The 15375-nt window shown below is 37.5% G+C and overlaps 2 protein-coding genes across 3 annotated transcripts in view; both read left to right on the top strand.

Annotated features, from left to right (window-relative positions):
• Positions 1 to 68: 68 nt before the first annotated feature.
• Positions 69 to 6497, top strand: LOC145463421 (uncharacterized). 2 transcript variants are annotated; one of them, XM_081447173.1, is made up of 5 exons: positions 69 to 400; positions 3161 to 3257; positions 3832 to 3942; positions 4605 to 4667; positions 5241 to 6497. In XM_081447173.1, exons 1-5 carry the CDS (start codon positions 291 to 293, stop codon positions 5346 to 5348), a joined length of 489 nt encoding a protein of 162 aa, XP_081303299.1. In that variant the 5' UTR covers positions 69 to 290; the 3' UTR covers positions 5349 to 6497. The 2 variants fall into 2 exon arrangements, with proteins under 2 accessions (XP_081303299.1, XP_081303300.1); XM_081447174.1 differs by lacking the exon at positions 69 to 400 and adding an exon at positions 783 to 1820.
• A 1234-nt stretch (positions 6498 to 7731) lies between these two features.
• LOC145463413 (Fanconi anemia group J protein homolog) overlaps positions 7732 to 15375 on the top strand; it is a 37768-nt gene continuing 30124 nt past the window's right edge. Inside the window, exons 1-7 of the mRNA XM_081447168.1 lie at positions 7732 to 8149; positions 11483 to 11594; positions 11869 to 11901; positions 11992 to 12057; positions 12385 to 12504; positions 13281 to 13381; positions 14819 to 15030. Of these exons, the coding sequence (XP_081303294.1) occupies positions 8051 to 8149; positions 11483 to 11594; positions 11869 to 11901; positions 11992 to 12057; positions 12385 to 12504; positions 13281 to 13381; positions 14819 to 15030 (743 nt within the window). The 5' untranslated portion in view covers positions 7732 to 8050. The remainder of the gene's footprint in view (positions 8150 to 11482; positions 11595 to 11868; positions 11902 to 11991; positions 12058 to 12384; positions 12505 to 13280; positions 13382 to 14818; positions 15031 to 15375) is intronic.

Below are 15375 nucleotides of genomic sequence, written 5' to 3'. Positions count from 1 at the left end.
CCACCTGCTGCTCGGCCGCAAAATACGCCTGGATGTTTCTGCCTGAAGTCACGAAAATTAACGTTTGCTCGTAAATCTGATGCTTTGTACAAACTGGTAGCGTTCTGATCACTTTTGTTAAATTAAAACGGAATGCAACTGTGAAAGGACTTAGTTTCATCAGGGATCGTATATATTTGGTGAAGTTTTAGGTGGAATTCCAACTGTTTATACTGCGTGTTGACACGTAAGCTTACAATCTAATTTTGCCCAAGGCAGAGTGTGTGATTTTGCAAATAACTTGTGGTCAGATGTCTTCTGCCGATTGCTTCTGTGCTATGTGGCAGTCCCCAATTCAGGGAGCACTGAGACCGGCCATGTGGATTCCTGGAATTAGGAATCTACACTGCAGAAATGAGACGTGAGTATAATAATTCAGTTTTTATAAAGTTTCCTTTATCTCTGCCAGTTCTCTGCATAAATTTAATCATCTTCGGCTTGACTGGCTAGAATATTAGAAAGAATCCAGACACAGCGTGCCCACTCTTATCACTTTATTAATGATGTATTTTAGGTTAACTCTTGCAAATATGTACTTCAGTACTCTTTTCTCCATTGACTGTTAGTTCCACTTCGTCATTGTATTGTCAGCTAGCCATGAGGTTCAGTAAACTGTTTACCCTTCAAACAGAGACTGAGGACTCAAGTAAATTGTCAAAAATATAAATTAAAATATCTAGATGTTACATTTACATTTTGTAATGTTTCCTATTGTTACATAACGTAAAATTATAAAAATGTAAATGAACTGATTTAAGATATAAGTTTTTCCATCAATTTTGAGAGGAAAAAGTTTGAATTAAATTGTTATTCATACTATTAAATCATTATTCATACTTAAAGGTGTGAATTTACCTTCACAAAGTTAAAATTGTTTTGTTTTATCTCAATTTTTTTTTAAAGACATGTCGACTGGCTGGAAAATGTGAACTGTTAGGTAAAAAATGAATTTTTTTATGGCTGTAATAACATAGTAATTCATAAGCAGATCTCGTCGTCCCTTTCCATAAAATGCTGACTGACTACATCAGAAAGGCCATCAGGAAACGATAACGCTATCGATCTTCCTACAAATTTTTCGGGTGACATGCTCTCCGATCTTTTTATCAGGATCCGTTCCTAGATCTCGATCTTTGTTGCTTTCAGAATCAGAAACTCTTTAGATAATGATAAGGCTGCAACCATTTTGCTAAAAGCACCCTGAATAGATTCTAACAGGAAATCCTGGAGAGGTTCGAAAAACAACACGAGAATTAATCAGCGCTCTGCCTTCAGAATGTCGTGGCGGAAAAAGAACAGTTGTCTGTTTCTATGAGAACTGTTTGACTAATTACCACGCCACCTATTACTCGGCCACTAAATGCGCCTTGGATGTTTTTGCCTGAAGTCACGAAAATTTACATTTGCTCGTAAATTCGACGATTTGTATGTTGCTATTACCGGTAGCTTTTTATCCGCTTTAGCTTAAATGAAACGGGATGCAGCTGTATAAATAGGACTAAAGTTTTATTAGCTTTCATTGGAGATCGTATCGTTATTGGTATATAGCATTTGCTTGTGGATCTTAAACATCTTTAATAGTTGGACCTCCAACTGTATTGTTGACACGAAAAGGCGTATCAAGTTTTGTCCAAGAGCGAGTGAGTGATTTCGCAAAGCAGTTGTGGTCAAATGGCTTCTGCCGATTGTTGCTGTGCTATGTGGCAGACCCCAATTCAGGGCGCGTTGAGACCGGCTATGTGGGTTCCTGGAATTAGGAATCTACATAGCAGAAACGAAACGTGAGTATGATAATTCGGCTTTACTTTTGTAAAATTGTTGATTGAGTTGCTTCTTTCTTTAACTTCGGTAGTTCTCTGTATAAATTCGATTATCTAGCTTGAAAACTAGGACACCAGACAGAAGCTAGACATAGCATTAGCCCATGGTTATCACTTTATTAATGATGTATTTTGGGTTAACCTTTGTAGGCACGTACTTTTACAATTAAATAGTTTATGTTTTCAATACATTGCATTAAGCTTAATTAAAAAGTAACCTGTTTGGTACTTTGACTGTGAGTTCCAGCTTTGTCATTGCATTGTCAGTTAGTAATCAGGTCCTGTAAACTTTTTGCCTTCCAAACAATGATTCAAATAAATCGTCAAAAAATTAATGTTCAGTTTTGTAAATATGTTTCCCTATTGTTACATATAACAAAGCAAAATGTAACAACACTTAACCAAAATATAATTTATAAGCTTTTCATCAGTTTTAAGGAGAACATCGTTTCGATTAATTCATATTAGAAGTGTAGTAGAATTTTCTTTCACAGAGCTGACAAGTTGCAGTTCATCATTTTAATTTTTAAAACTTTATTTTGTTTTTAATTAAGTTTTATCTCATTTTTTCTTTCTAAGACATGTCTGACAGGAAAATTTGAACTGTTAGGTAAACATTGAATTATTAATGGTTGTAATAATATATATATATAATTTATAAGCAGATCTCACCTCAGTCAAATTTTGTGGAGAAATCAAGAATATAGGCCCTACAAATATATTTAAGTTAAACGCTGAATCAATTAGTGGGGTAATTTTCACGAGTTATTAATGATCATCATGATCCACAGACAATCCTGAGATTGACAAAAAGTAATAGTAACTTAATTGATGGTAACAGTAGATGGGTGTTTGTTTGACATGTGATATTCCTACTATCTTTTGTAACCCTGAAAAATTTGTGGGATATCATTACATTGATGAACTAATATTATTGTCACATGACAATAATACAAGTGAATATATGAAAGATCATATATTTTAACCGCAGAAAAAGTCTTTATATCTTTCTCTGCAGTTCAAATATACAATCTTTCATATATTCACTTGTATTCTTCATCATCTATGGGTAGATTGCAAACTCACAAAATGATCAGTTCCAAGATGGCTTGATAGTTCAGTTGGTAGAGCACTGCACCGGTATCGCAGAGGTCATGGGTTTGAATCCCGTTCAGGCCTGAGTATTTTCAGTCTTTAATTTCACAACTGCCTAAGTTGTGTGCATAACTGCGATGATCAATCATGCCTTCACGTGACAATAATGTTGTCTGGTTTCTTATGCATGTTCTCTTCATTAAAAGTTGGGTCATACCAGAAGCAACTCCTGAGGTGTGTTTGGAGCATGTCATATCAGTTGTAGCAATACTTAGTGAAAAGGAAAAAATGCATATCAATAAGGTATGTTCATGTACATGATGATAATGATGTTTACAATGATTATGCATTCTAAAATATGCATCTTGCAGAATTTTAGTCAAATTTCTTGGGTCCCCTCATCTTGAATTTTCTTGCCGCATTGTCGATCTCGTTCCGAAGGCTGAGACTATATCATTGAGTCTCAGGCTCAGAGGAAATATAATTATGTAAGTCTCACCATCTTGCAAAGTTTGAGATTTACCATGAAGTGATTGGCTATCCCTAATATTGTGGTTAGGTTGAATTGATGAGTTAAAAATCAAAATCATGCTAATGATTTTTACCAGCTGCGAGCAGGCTCTTTGCAGGAAAAATGAAGACTGATGGGGTGCACATGGGTGTATAATAAAATACATAGTTCAATTATAACTATCATTTGTTGCCTGATATTTAGATGCTGAAGTTTCCTAAGACTTTTGATCAGGACTGTTACTGGCATGGGTTCATGCTGCATACTAATAAGTAAAACCTGTTTAGAATGATGAAGACTAGGTTGCAGTTAAAATTGTTTGACATCTTTTTTGTAATTCTACATTGTTGTCGTTTTGATTTTCAGGTTCGACCGGGTAGAAATTTTGTACAAATTTTTAGCTATACAGAATATGAGTGGCTGGATATTGTAGAAATAGAGTTTCAACCAGGCCAAGAAAGGGGAACGCTTGCAAAGGTCAGTAATAAAATGAAGTAAAGCCTTTGCTATGTTAAAGGTATATGGATGTATGCTTCATGGTGGGGTCAGGACCCAGGGGGGTACTCCCAGAAAATTGGGTTGGGGGTGTGCACATCGCTTCCCAAACACTTGCTCTATATCATTGTGAGTAGACCAAAATCTGCATTTTTCACGACCCTATTTATGACATGACCTTTAAATCAATACCCTGTTTCAGACCTGCCTTATAATTAGTTTCCTAGTTTAGACCAATGTTAAATCGCCATAAATATAATATGCAAAGGGGTTTTGTTGACGGTCTTATTGATAATGATGAAAAAGTAGCTTCTTAAAAACATACCCAGTTATAACAGGACTTGAGTGCAAAAACCATACCCTATTTATGAATAAAATGGCCAAAATCAATAACTTAATTATGACCACAAAGGCTGAAAAACTATACCCTTTGGGGCCGCACATACCTATATAGCCCATTTCAGGGAGTTCTCCCCCTCTGGGGGGTCAGATTTTGACTTATTGGCTATTCATTTTCAGTCTGGGCCAAGATGAGTATTACATTTGATATCAATAATGTTCTTGTCATCATATAATAAATTTTTGCTTTCCTATCATGCTAATAAGAACATAACTCATACTAATATATATTTTATTTTTGACAGGCAAGGTCATTTTCTACTGGTCTTCTTCCTCTTATGATTCCATTTGCCTTTCTTTTGAACATGGTAGGAGTTAAATGATCATGAATCATGTGATAATCAGTTTAAAATGAATATTCTCATATCAAAGACATTTTCAAACCCGGGGTCAATCCAAATTATGTGAGCATAGTCAAAACTTTATTTGACTTCTAAAGATACCACTTTGAAACAAACTGACAATTTTTTTTATTATTTCTCTTCGTATAACCCTAAACGATACCTTGATGGCTAAAAAGAGTGGCATTTCATCCTGAACACCCTAGGTTAGCGCAAAATTCCTGATTTACGCCCCTAAACGAGATGACAAGCATCCCCAACCTTTTCACTTGCAAGTCCTCCACAGCCTTCAAGTTCGTTCAAGTTCTTTTGAGATGCAATGTTTTGCCATCTACCCGTCCCTTGAGAACTTAATTTCCATTAACCCTAGTATATTATACATCCAGTGAAGGAACATTGTAGTCACAGAGCTAGCTGGACAGAAATGTTAATAAGTTTTAATATTACAGTTCACCATACTACATGTACTTAGATTAAAAATTCTTATTTATTTAATCAAATATAATATTAATAATTGTTTGATTTATCTTTGTTCTCCAGATATTTTTCTTTGCTCCTTTCTATGACAATAAGTTCAACAAAATGAGGCTGGAGAGAATTCGACAACACATGAAGCTCCACATTGAATTGGCAAAGGATGAACCTTAAAGTTATATAATTATTACCATTTACATTTTAGGATTTAAATTTCTTGCTTTGATGTCAATTAGTCATTGTCAAAATGATGTCGAGATCTGGTAAGAGTCATTTATTCCTGGGTTAGCTACTATTTTTAACTTTTACCATATAGCTAATAAGTTAAAAAAAAAAAACCTGAAGGTCTCAAATTATGTTGAGCTCAGATCAGGTTGTCGTCACCAAAATATAATTAAGCTTTATAAAACTTAACATTTTATTGAGCAATGATAATATGGCAAGCATCCAAGCTGTGATCTATTAAAACGAATATATGAGGAGGCTCTGTCAAAGACTTGTAACATTTTCAAGCTGGAGGTATATAAATTAAAAAGGTAGAGATTTCATGAGTTGAAGAATGGGATAGGGTAGAAAATAGTTTGTTTTCTGAGGAAATGTTAGCAGTGATGTCACACCAATGATCTTTTTTTGCACCTGTTTTGAATGTAGTATACTAAACATGACAGACCATATTTGACAACATTCCCAAACACCAAGAAGGGAGTTGGAAATACGATGCAGAGCAGACTATCTTTGACAAACTTCAAGGTCTTTGGAAATGTGGTCAACTCACTGTCTTGAGTGTTTGATATATCTTCTCAATCAAAGCTAAATCTAAGGAGAAAACGGAGAAATAAAATTGTAAAAATCTATGCTAATTAAGATCAGATATCCAAATGCCATCACAGTCATGATTTCCTTTGTTTAAACTTGATGAATTATTAATGAGTTTGAGAAGCAATTATTGTTTTTAACTCAATAGATCCCAGTTTTTTTTGTTTTTTTTTTTAGCTTCAACTGCTCCTGGGAGCCTGGTTGCTTCTCAGTAGTTTATGATAGATAAGCATGACACAGTTAATAATAGTTTCTTATTGCAAAACGAACCACTTTTGAAGTAGTTCTATATGTTTTCTATAGGTTTTAGTTTTGGTTTATTATATTAGTGAAGATATTCTAGATGGAATGAAAGAGGCATTGTCTCAGCTGATTGTGGAAAGTTTTCTTTCTTTATCATCCATATTATATATTGCCAAATGGAGCCCCAAATACTGACACAGGTAAATTGGACTATTTACTGCAGGACTTTGTAGGTTGTAATGTTTAAAAAAAAAAAAGAATAAATAAAACTCTTAGAGTGCAAAGGCTTGTGTACATCCGCCTGTTCACCTCAAGAAACTTGATCGCCGAATGCTGACAGATTCTGACTATACTAACATCCTAACACGACACATTCAATGTGAAAAGATAATTGAGGATATGTCAGTCAGTCCCGAAGGGGGAGTGGTACTCCCATAATTAAGCTATACGGGTATGTGCCGCTGTGAAGGGTATGGTTTTCAGGCAGTTTAGTTTGGGATAGGGTATAGAAATCAGGTAGTTTCGGTCTAGAATAGGGTGTATTTTACCGGAAAAGTGGCCAGTGTATGGATGATTTAGTCTAAAACAGGGTTCTTTACCCAGGGTTGTATAATAGAAATTGAAACTCGGAAGAGGCTTTGTAAAATACTGGTTTTGTTAACGTATGTTGGAATACGATAGTGGTAAAGTTTTGCATTGGAAATAGCTAGTTTGGGATAGAGTAGGGGTTTTTGATGGCTAGTCTAGAATAGGGTTGTAAAATCAAGATGATCATGGTCTAGTACAGGGTGAAGGTTTCAGTGTTCTAGCGGCTCACCCCTACCCAAAGATTTACAGAATACCACCCCCGGGAGTCAGTCATCAGCTGATGCAGAGGGAAGTATTTAGACTTTCAGAAAAGTCCATTGTCTTGTTTGTCTTCGCAGCCTAAAACATCGAAGATCGCTTCGATGTCTTAGCTGTGCGAGTAATTCGACCCTGAAACTCATGAGGTCGACTTGTGCCAAATCTAGTAAGTACTGGCTAAGAACGAAACAGGTAGCCTCAAATTCTAAGAGTTACAACCATACGAAGAACTACCTATTAGATGCGGCTAAAAAATATGTGGAAACGTACTCCCCATCTAATGCAGCAGCACAAGACCCCGAACACAGATAAAAAACTACAACATTTTACGATCTTTGTACAACAATCGGGTCAATCGCTTAAAAAAAAAAAAAATAATGATAATAAGAGGGCAATCACGACTACACGTCAAATCCTTCCGCCAAATGTTTATAGTCCGTAAGAAGCTCATGACAACCTGTGATTGATGACAACCTGATTTGAACTGTAGATACTAGTATGTGAGTCTTATCTTAATTTGTTTTGTGAAAACTAGAAGACTGGTCTCTCGTTTATATTTCTCCGTTCTCTAACGCTTATTAGTTTGATCATTCCTGACTGGTAGGTTGAAAATATTGTTCTGCACTTTAGATCCCTACTATTGATACGGTAAGTAGATCACATCGGGTCTCGGGTTTAAACCTGGGCCACGTGGGGATCTTCACCAATGTGTTCACGGGCGACGAACGAGAAAAACTGGACGCGAATTTTGTTTTGGCCGGAGAGCGAGCGGGAAAAACAGCACACCATGTCCAAAATGGCTGTTCGAAATTACTTTTGCCTTCGTTTTCGTATCGATTAAGATCCAGTTTGGCTAAATTGCGATCAGTTTATCTCGAAATAATTCATATTTTGTTCGCAATTAGCCAAGAGGACGTGCATTGTTTAGAAAACAGCAGTTGCATGTGTGGGAACCCTGGTCACGATCAAACATGGACACAGAAGAGGGGCAGTTCGTGTACACCATCAATGGCGTAAAAGTTGCTTTCCCTTGCAAAGCTTATCCGACCCAGCTGTCTATGATGAATATGGTAAGTCTTAACTAAATTCTAAGTCTTTCAAGATTTGGAAAGCAGTAAAGTAGAAGATTTATTCCGACTATTAAAACTAAAGTATGGCTGCAAAACGTAACAAAATCGAAAGTGAAATCAAAATTTGTGTAGCGTTCAATCTTGTTGGCTTATTACGTTAATTAAGTTTATTTTTATCTAAAACTATGACACTAAAAGTTTAATATTATATGCCATTTACAACTTAAGGCTGGTTTCCATATGATCGCTGACGATCGCAGACGATCGCAAAGAGAGATCGCAAAGGCTGGTTTCCATATAATCGCAGACGATCGCAAGTGATCGCAGAGCCGACTGTTGCATACATTTCGGACAGCGGAACTGTCAAAATTACACGCGTGTTGTGCTGGCGGGAAATCGCAGCAAACAATATGGCGGACGTGGAGAAGGAAATTTTGGTGCAAACAAATTTATTTCTTCTTTTAGTCAACCTATTTTGAAATTCTCTTGGCACTGCATCTCGCCCCGATCCAGAAGGTAGCGTTTTCAATCGCTTCAGATAACGACCATACGCAGTTCTTATGTTGCGGAATTTGACCTCTGCCTCAGCCGCCGATAAATTAAATTTCTCCCCGATTTTTTCCCAGCAGTTAGCCTTTTCGTTTTTGTCTCTGAAATCTTTACTGTCACGGTGGTAAACCCACTGATATCGCGCAACTTCCTCCATAAATTTCTCGTTACTAACGTTACCTTGTTCAACGCCAGCCATGTTTACAACAAATAAGCGGTTGCTTTGTCGTAAAGAAGCGTTGAATCATGGGTCAGAATTCAAAATCTTATGGGATACGTCTCGATCGCAGATCGCAGAACTTTGGTTTCCATATGATCGCATGATCGCAATTGATCGCAGATGATCGCAGACGATCGCAGATGATCGCAGAAGTGTGTTTCCATATGATTGCAGACGATTGCAGAACTTTTTTCCTCAAAATCACGAAGAACAGAGTGGTGAAATCACGAATATCGGTTCATAATTCAAGTTCTTCACGGGTCACGCAAAACCTTCAGGTCACAGATCATGAAGAATAATTTCTTAAATTCGCATTTCATGGAAAATAAAATCAGCTAATCACACATCACAAGAAAACCCCTGTAGGACCCTCAGAGATGTATCATGAAGATCAAGGTGAATGCACTAATGGTGTAATGAAGGCTTATTGACACATATCACAACAATGGGTGACATTTCCCCTGACCAGACCTGACCTGACCTGACCCTGACCTAGCCATAAATTTCAACGTTTATTCCAACGTGAGGCACTGTGAGACAAACTCACAGTTCCAGTTATTCCGATGATAAGTAAACTTAACTACCGCACAAACCATTAAAAACTGATTGGCCTTGGTGATGTGAGAACTCGAGTAAAATTCGTTGGTCCTCATGGTTTATGCTGAAAAGCTACCTCTGCACATGCTCAAAACAAACGCCTGCACAGGGAACACAGCTGGGAAATGCTAAGCCCAGTAATAAAACACCCATTACTATTAATTTAAGCTTATTATTAATTAGTTACCAAAGGTGTTGGCCTGAATTTCAGCCATCTATTCTGTTCGCACACTATGATATGTGCGAATCAAATAGATGGCTGGAATTTTTGTAAATCGAATTGATTGCTATTTTAGGCTACATGGGCACTTTATGGAATCATTACAGTAGTTATTAGGATACTTAACGCACCAGGCTTTTCTCTTTCCCACTCCCTTACATCCTCTCCAATGTTGTATATTGCAAATATTCTGCTGTCCAATGTTTAGAGGGCAGATGGGGCTTGTCTGTCCAGGAAGTGTCTGAATATCACTGAGGTTATCCTGAATAATACTCACAATCCTGGCCAAAAGTCCTTGGGACACTTACCAAAAATAGTGAACCTTTTTTTTCAAAGAGGAGATTCATTACCAGGGTCCAAAATTAACTTTTTTCGGCAGGCACTGACTGGCGACTGAATTTTTTTTTTCAGTCGCCATATGGAAAACTGTGGTCGTCAAAAAGTGCAAAATTTTTCCTTTGCAGTGAAATAGAAACTAAAATTTTTGGTCGCCACGGGCTTGCTGGCAAAATATTTGCAATCGATGTAGTCAGGAATCAAACCAGTGCTGAAATCATCTTTTGACCACTTTGACAGATCTACATTTCCACCTTTTGACGCCCAGAGAATATCTAAATCTTCATCTAATTTCTTCATGCATGTTCCGTCTCCACTTTGTAATAAATTACAGAACGATTTCAGAACATCTTTGGACACCACATCACCTGAATAAATATTCATGGCAAAAGAACGCATGGGGCCTCTTGCGCCCGCAATACGTATGTTATGAGAAACCGCTGAAAAACGTGGTGGCGAAGCTTTGCACTGATCGTAGCCATAAAGCGTTGTGATAGATTTATAATAACAGGAAAATCAGCTTTATACTTCAAAAGCAGCGGAAAGGTAAAAAGGAAGTGACCAGCTGGCGGGCGGCTTTGAATTTTATTTTAATCAATGATTTTCAGCCAAATTTTGACTGAAAATCAAAGTTACTGTTTGTGCAATCGTGGCATGAAATAGTTAATCGCCCATTGACGACCAGTTGTGAAATTCTGGTCGTCAGTGCAAAATTTTAAGTCGCACTGGCGACCAGGAAAGTGCAATTTCAGACCCTGATTACTAAAATTTCCTCCCCTGCCCCCCTCCCAAAGCAATGTTGAAATAGTGGGTCTATTCTGGATGGATCAAAATTAATATTGTGTTGGGGGTGGGGAGGGGGAGGTGAACAGAAAGAACATATGTGGGCAAAAGTGCAAAATGTCCCAAGGCTTTTGGTCAGGATTGCAGGTTAGCCTGTTTATGGTTAGCTCTCAATAATGTCAGCGGTTGCACATTATAAGGCTAGTGACTCATTCACTCATTTGACTTACAAATACTTTACTCCCATGTGAGTATATGCAGGGATATTTTCCCCATCTGTTCTGAGAAGTGAATAGTTTTCCAGGGACAAAACTTGTGAAAATCTCTGATCTAATGCTTATGCATAATCTGAAAATTGAGTACAGGTACAATGCACTTGTCTACTTTCATAAGAAAAACTACTTTTATAAGAAAAAACTTTTGTCTAGATGGTCACATTAGGCAGGCAAAATTGTCCTCATTGCAGGCCAATTTGTCTGGTGCCCAGCCCTCAATGAAACCCCTGTAAAAGGAGAAAACAAAACAAAGTCCACACACAAAAAGTAACAAGAAAATGTTTTTTTTGTGCATTTTCCATGTTCATTGATTCAACATGCTCTTTGACTGATACCCTCTTGTTGCTTCACAGATTATTAAAGGCATTGAAAGGCAACAGAACTCTCTCCTGGAGAGTCCTACAGGAAGTGGAAAGAGTCTAGCCCTCTTATGTTCTTGTTTGGCCTGGCAAGCAGCAGAATATGGTATGTATCAACTTTTAAATAAAACAAATAAACACTACTGAAAATCTTTGTTAGAATTGATTCATTCAATCCATCTAAAACTACATGCAGCTTTAGCTGAATTGTTAAAACAACAGTTGCTAAGTAGACTGTTGGTGAAGAGTTAGTGTTGACCAAATTTTAATTAACTATAACTTGTGTGAAGCAAGGGCTCATTGTCAGTACTTGGTGAATATACCTTAATTATACTGGCTTACCACTTGAAGATAATTTTTCTTCTTTACTTTGTAAACAGATAAGAAGGCAAAACTTGAGGAACAAATGAATGGTAAGTTAATTTCATTTTGCTCTGGTCATGAATGAGGCCGATATGAATCATATGAATTCTTTTTAAATTCTTTAATATATTATTTTACAGCTGAAGTATTTGGTGATGGATGCTGTGGTAAGACATGTGGAGAAGAAGAAAAACCTCTCCCAACAGGTTTAGTGGAAAAATTTTTTGTAACGTAGCTATCATCTTATGAATGATTGTATCACAGAGATATTGAAACATGATGAAAGATAATTTAACTCATTATGTGTTGATAGTGATCAGCATTAAATACCTAAACACATTACCCATTGTTATCACAGTGTTTCATGTCAGGGCCATCATTGTTTGAAGGGGTGGCTGATCTTACAATATTTTTTGAAGAGTCATCAGAATAGCCTGACAGAGTGTCACTTTTCTACCAGCATAACTGGTAATGTGCTTTTGATGACTGACTCAAGTCATAATAACATGTTCTTACCTCTACTGGCTCCTCAGATCCTGCAAATGCCATCAAAAGTGATTATTTCCATCAGAGTGACACTATCCAACTGCACAAAAATGTTAGTGAAGTACCACTTAATACCGAAGCAGTGGCTACTCCAGTGCAGTTGTCAGGTTGGTTGAAAAGCATATACATGTAGTGTGAGTTCCCCTTTGGGCAATCATGCAAAAAGGAGTTAACTGCCAGTGGCCGGGCAACACACCTAGCAGTTTCATTAAGGGCCAGGCGCTGGGCGAATTGACTGATTGTGAGGACGATTTTGCCTGCCTGGTTTCACCATCTAGAAGAAAGTTTTTCTTTTATTAGAAGTTCAGTTCAAATAGTTTTGCCCTCCTGCTAGAAATGTTAATGAAACCCCTGCATGGCCCATGTAAAATTTCAGTTATACAGATTATTATCACTCTCTTGTGGCATGTACAGGTAGATTATTTTAGTGTTGTATTTTTATCTTGTCCACCCTCTCATCCTTGATTTTGTGATGGTGGCAGAAAACATTTATTTCTCTATCTTGTTGTAGCCTGTCCTCATTTCTCCAGGTCTTAGGAATAATTCTTGGCCAAAATCAGGCTGTGTTGTTCATGTTGTTGGCAAGGGGAGTTTGGCCAGAGAAGCAAGCACTTCATCCGTAATTAGACACCTCACAACCTGCTTTCATTCCCAAGCCAGAGAAATGTTTGAGATCCAAGAATAGTACTGTTCATTAATGTTGATGAGAACCAAACAAGGAGTGGCTTGCTCTACTAGCTCTTTCTTGAAGTGACTTTTCCTTGGCAAGAAGTATTGGAAAGATAATAAATTTAATTGGTGTTTGCAAACCAGTTTTGAGGGTGTGAGCATTAATTATTCATTCATCAAAAACAAGTTTGCTCTCTGAATCTTTTTGTCACAGATCTGAATGAATCACTTGCCAGGAGAGACAATGAATCTGGGAGCCCAACTGATGACGATTTCCAGTCAGCAAAGAAGCGCTTCAGAATGCCAGGAAATCAGGTAAAGTGCAAACACAAATAGACCATGGCTGGATTTATTTTGTTAGAAATCATTCCAAATTGTTTCTATAATTAATGAATTTCATTGTTAAAACCGTGATTTTGATTTTATTTCAGTACATGGTAATTGTCAAAGTAGCATAAAAATACCTGACCAAAAACAAATGTAATTTTAAAGCAAAGCGTACTTTTCATGAGTTGTAACAATGTTACCGTGAATCCTTGAATTAGGGCCTCACCTCAAATAAGCGCCCCCTTTGAATAAGAACCCCTCCTATTGGCCAAAATTTAAAATAAGTGCCTATCCTGGAATAGGTGCCCCCTCCCCTCCCCCTGGTTTATGGAAGAGTGCTGAGACAACAAAAGATTTATAGTTTTGATCATGTTCAATCACAAGCTGAAGTGATTATCGACTCGTTCAAGCACTGCACATTGACCATCACAACAGATGGTAGTGAAGATTTGCTGATTCATTGCTTAAAGCCCAACCAACCTTGTGCAGCAGGCGTAGACCGGCTAAAGAGGTTACATTACATATTTCTTCAAGAGAGACACGATCCTTCCAAGGGACTGGCGTGTACATTTATTAGGAAAGAACCTGATCATATCAGACCATGATTTGAAAAAAATTAAAAAAGCACCCCCACTCCCCGCAATTAAGTGCCTTCCTTGAATAAGCACCCCATGTCTCCTTCTAAATTTGAAATAAGTGCCCCATGCACTAATTCGACGATTTACGGTATATACCTTTCACTCCATGCAGTGTAATAACTTCAAATTTAGGAATCCCGATTATGCTTATTTTGTGCATGGTCAGTACAAACCAAATACAGGTAACTTTGGAATAAGCCATGGAACTGGTATGGTTTTATAAATCTGTCATAAATGGTTTGAGTCTTCCAGTTATACTGTGTTTTTATCTTTTGTAGTTAATGGTGACTGACCTTTGGAATACCTAATCAGAAGCAACCCTTAGAATCTTCCAATCATGTGTTCCAAATGCATCCGCAGTCAAGTGTTGAGCAATACCTTCAATCAACACCCTTGATCAACTCTGAATGGACACTTGATTGATGCTTGATTGACAATCCATCAATACCTTAGTGGACAATTGATCGACCTCTTGTTCAACAGTTGGTCAAGAGTTGACTAATTTTCGATTGATGCATATGCAGTTGGTGGACACACAGCCGACTGTCGACTGACTGTTGATAGAGTGTCAACCGAGTATTGATTGGGATGCCGATCAATTGCTGATCAAGTGTCGATCACTGGTCGATTGAGGATATCAATTGACACCTGACTGTGGATGCCCAGTTAACTAGAGTACACATGATCCAAAACTTTTTCAGAGTTAACCTGTCTTCTGCTTTAGTCCTATCCAAGTTTTCCCATTATAGAGTCAAAAAAATTCTTACATTAGACATTGCTTTACTAGGCATTGTCATCATCTAAAAAGAGGCGTGTCCAGACACCCCTTGGAGGGTCAGTTGAAGATGGAGATTGTGAGCCTCCAGAATGGACCATTGAGTTGACAGCAAGCAGAGCAAGGGAGAACATTTCTCCAACTGCAACTGATAGTAATGACAAGAAAGACAAATTATCCCCCGATAATATTGGCAAGAGTGATGCCAAATCAGAAAACTTAAAGTAAGTTGACTAGAGAGGAAAGTGCCACTATTTGTACCTGTCATGATCAGGGCTGTCATTAAGTTATCATTCACCTGTAGCCTTGATCTTCACACCTGTAGCAAACTTGTTTCTTTTTGGATGAATTGTATCAACTACAGGCAAGTTCACCCTTAACATCAAGGGCCTATCAAACATACTCAGCCATGGCAGCTGTTACGGGGTTATGGTCCTTATTGACAGCCCTGATGATATCCATTTAAAGTGTTTTTCGCCATGACCATAATTTGCACATACTGTGTCAATGAAACAATTTGATGAGTAAGACTACATTTGTATGGCTTGTCAGTCTTGAGTGGATAGCTC

This window comes from Orbicella franksi, chromosome 12 (genome assembly GCF_964199315.1).
Source record: "Orbicella franksi chromosome 12, jaOrbFran1.1, whole genome shotgun sequence".
NCBI lineage: Eukaryota > Metazoa > Cnidaria > Anthozoa > Scleractinia > Merulinidae > Orbicella > Orbicella franksi.
This window is presented reverse-complemented; position numbering and strand designations above follow the sequence as displayed.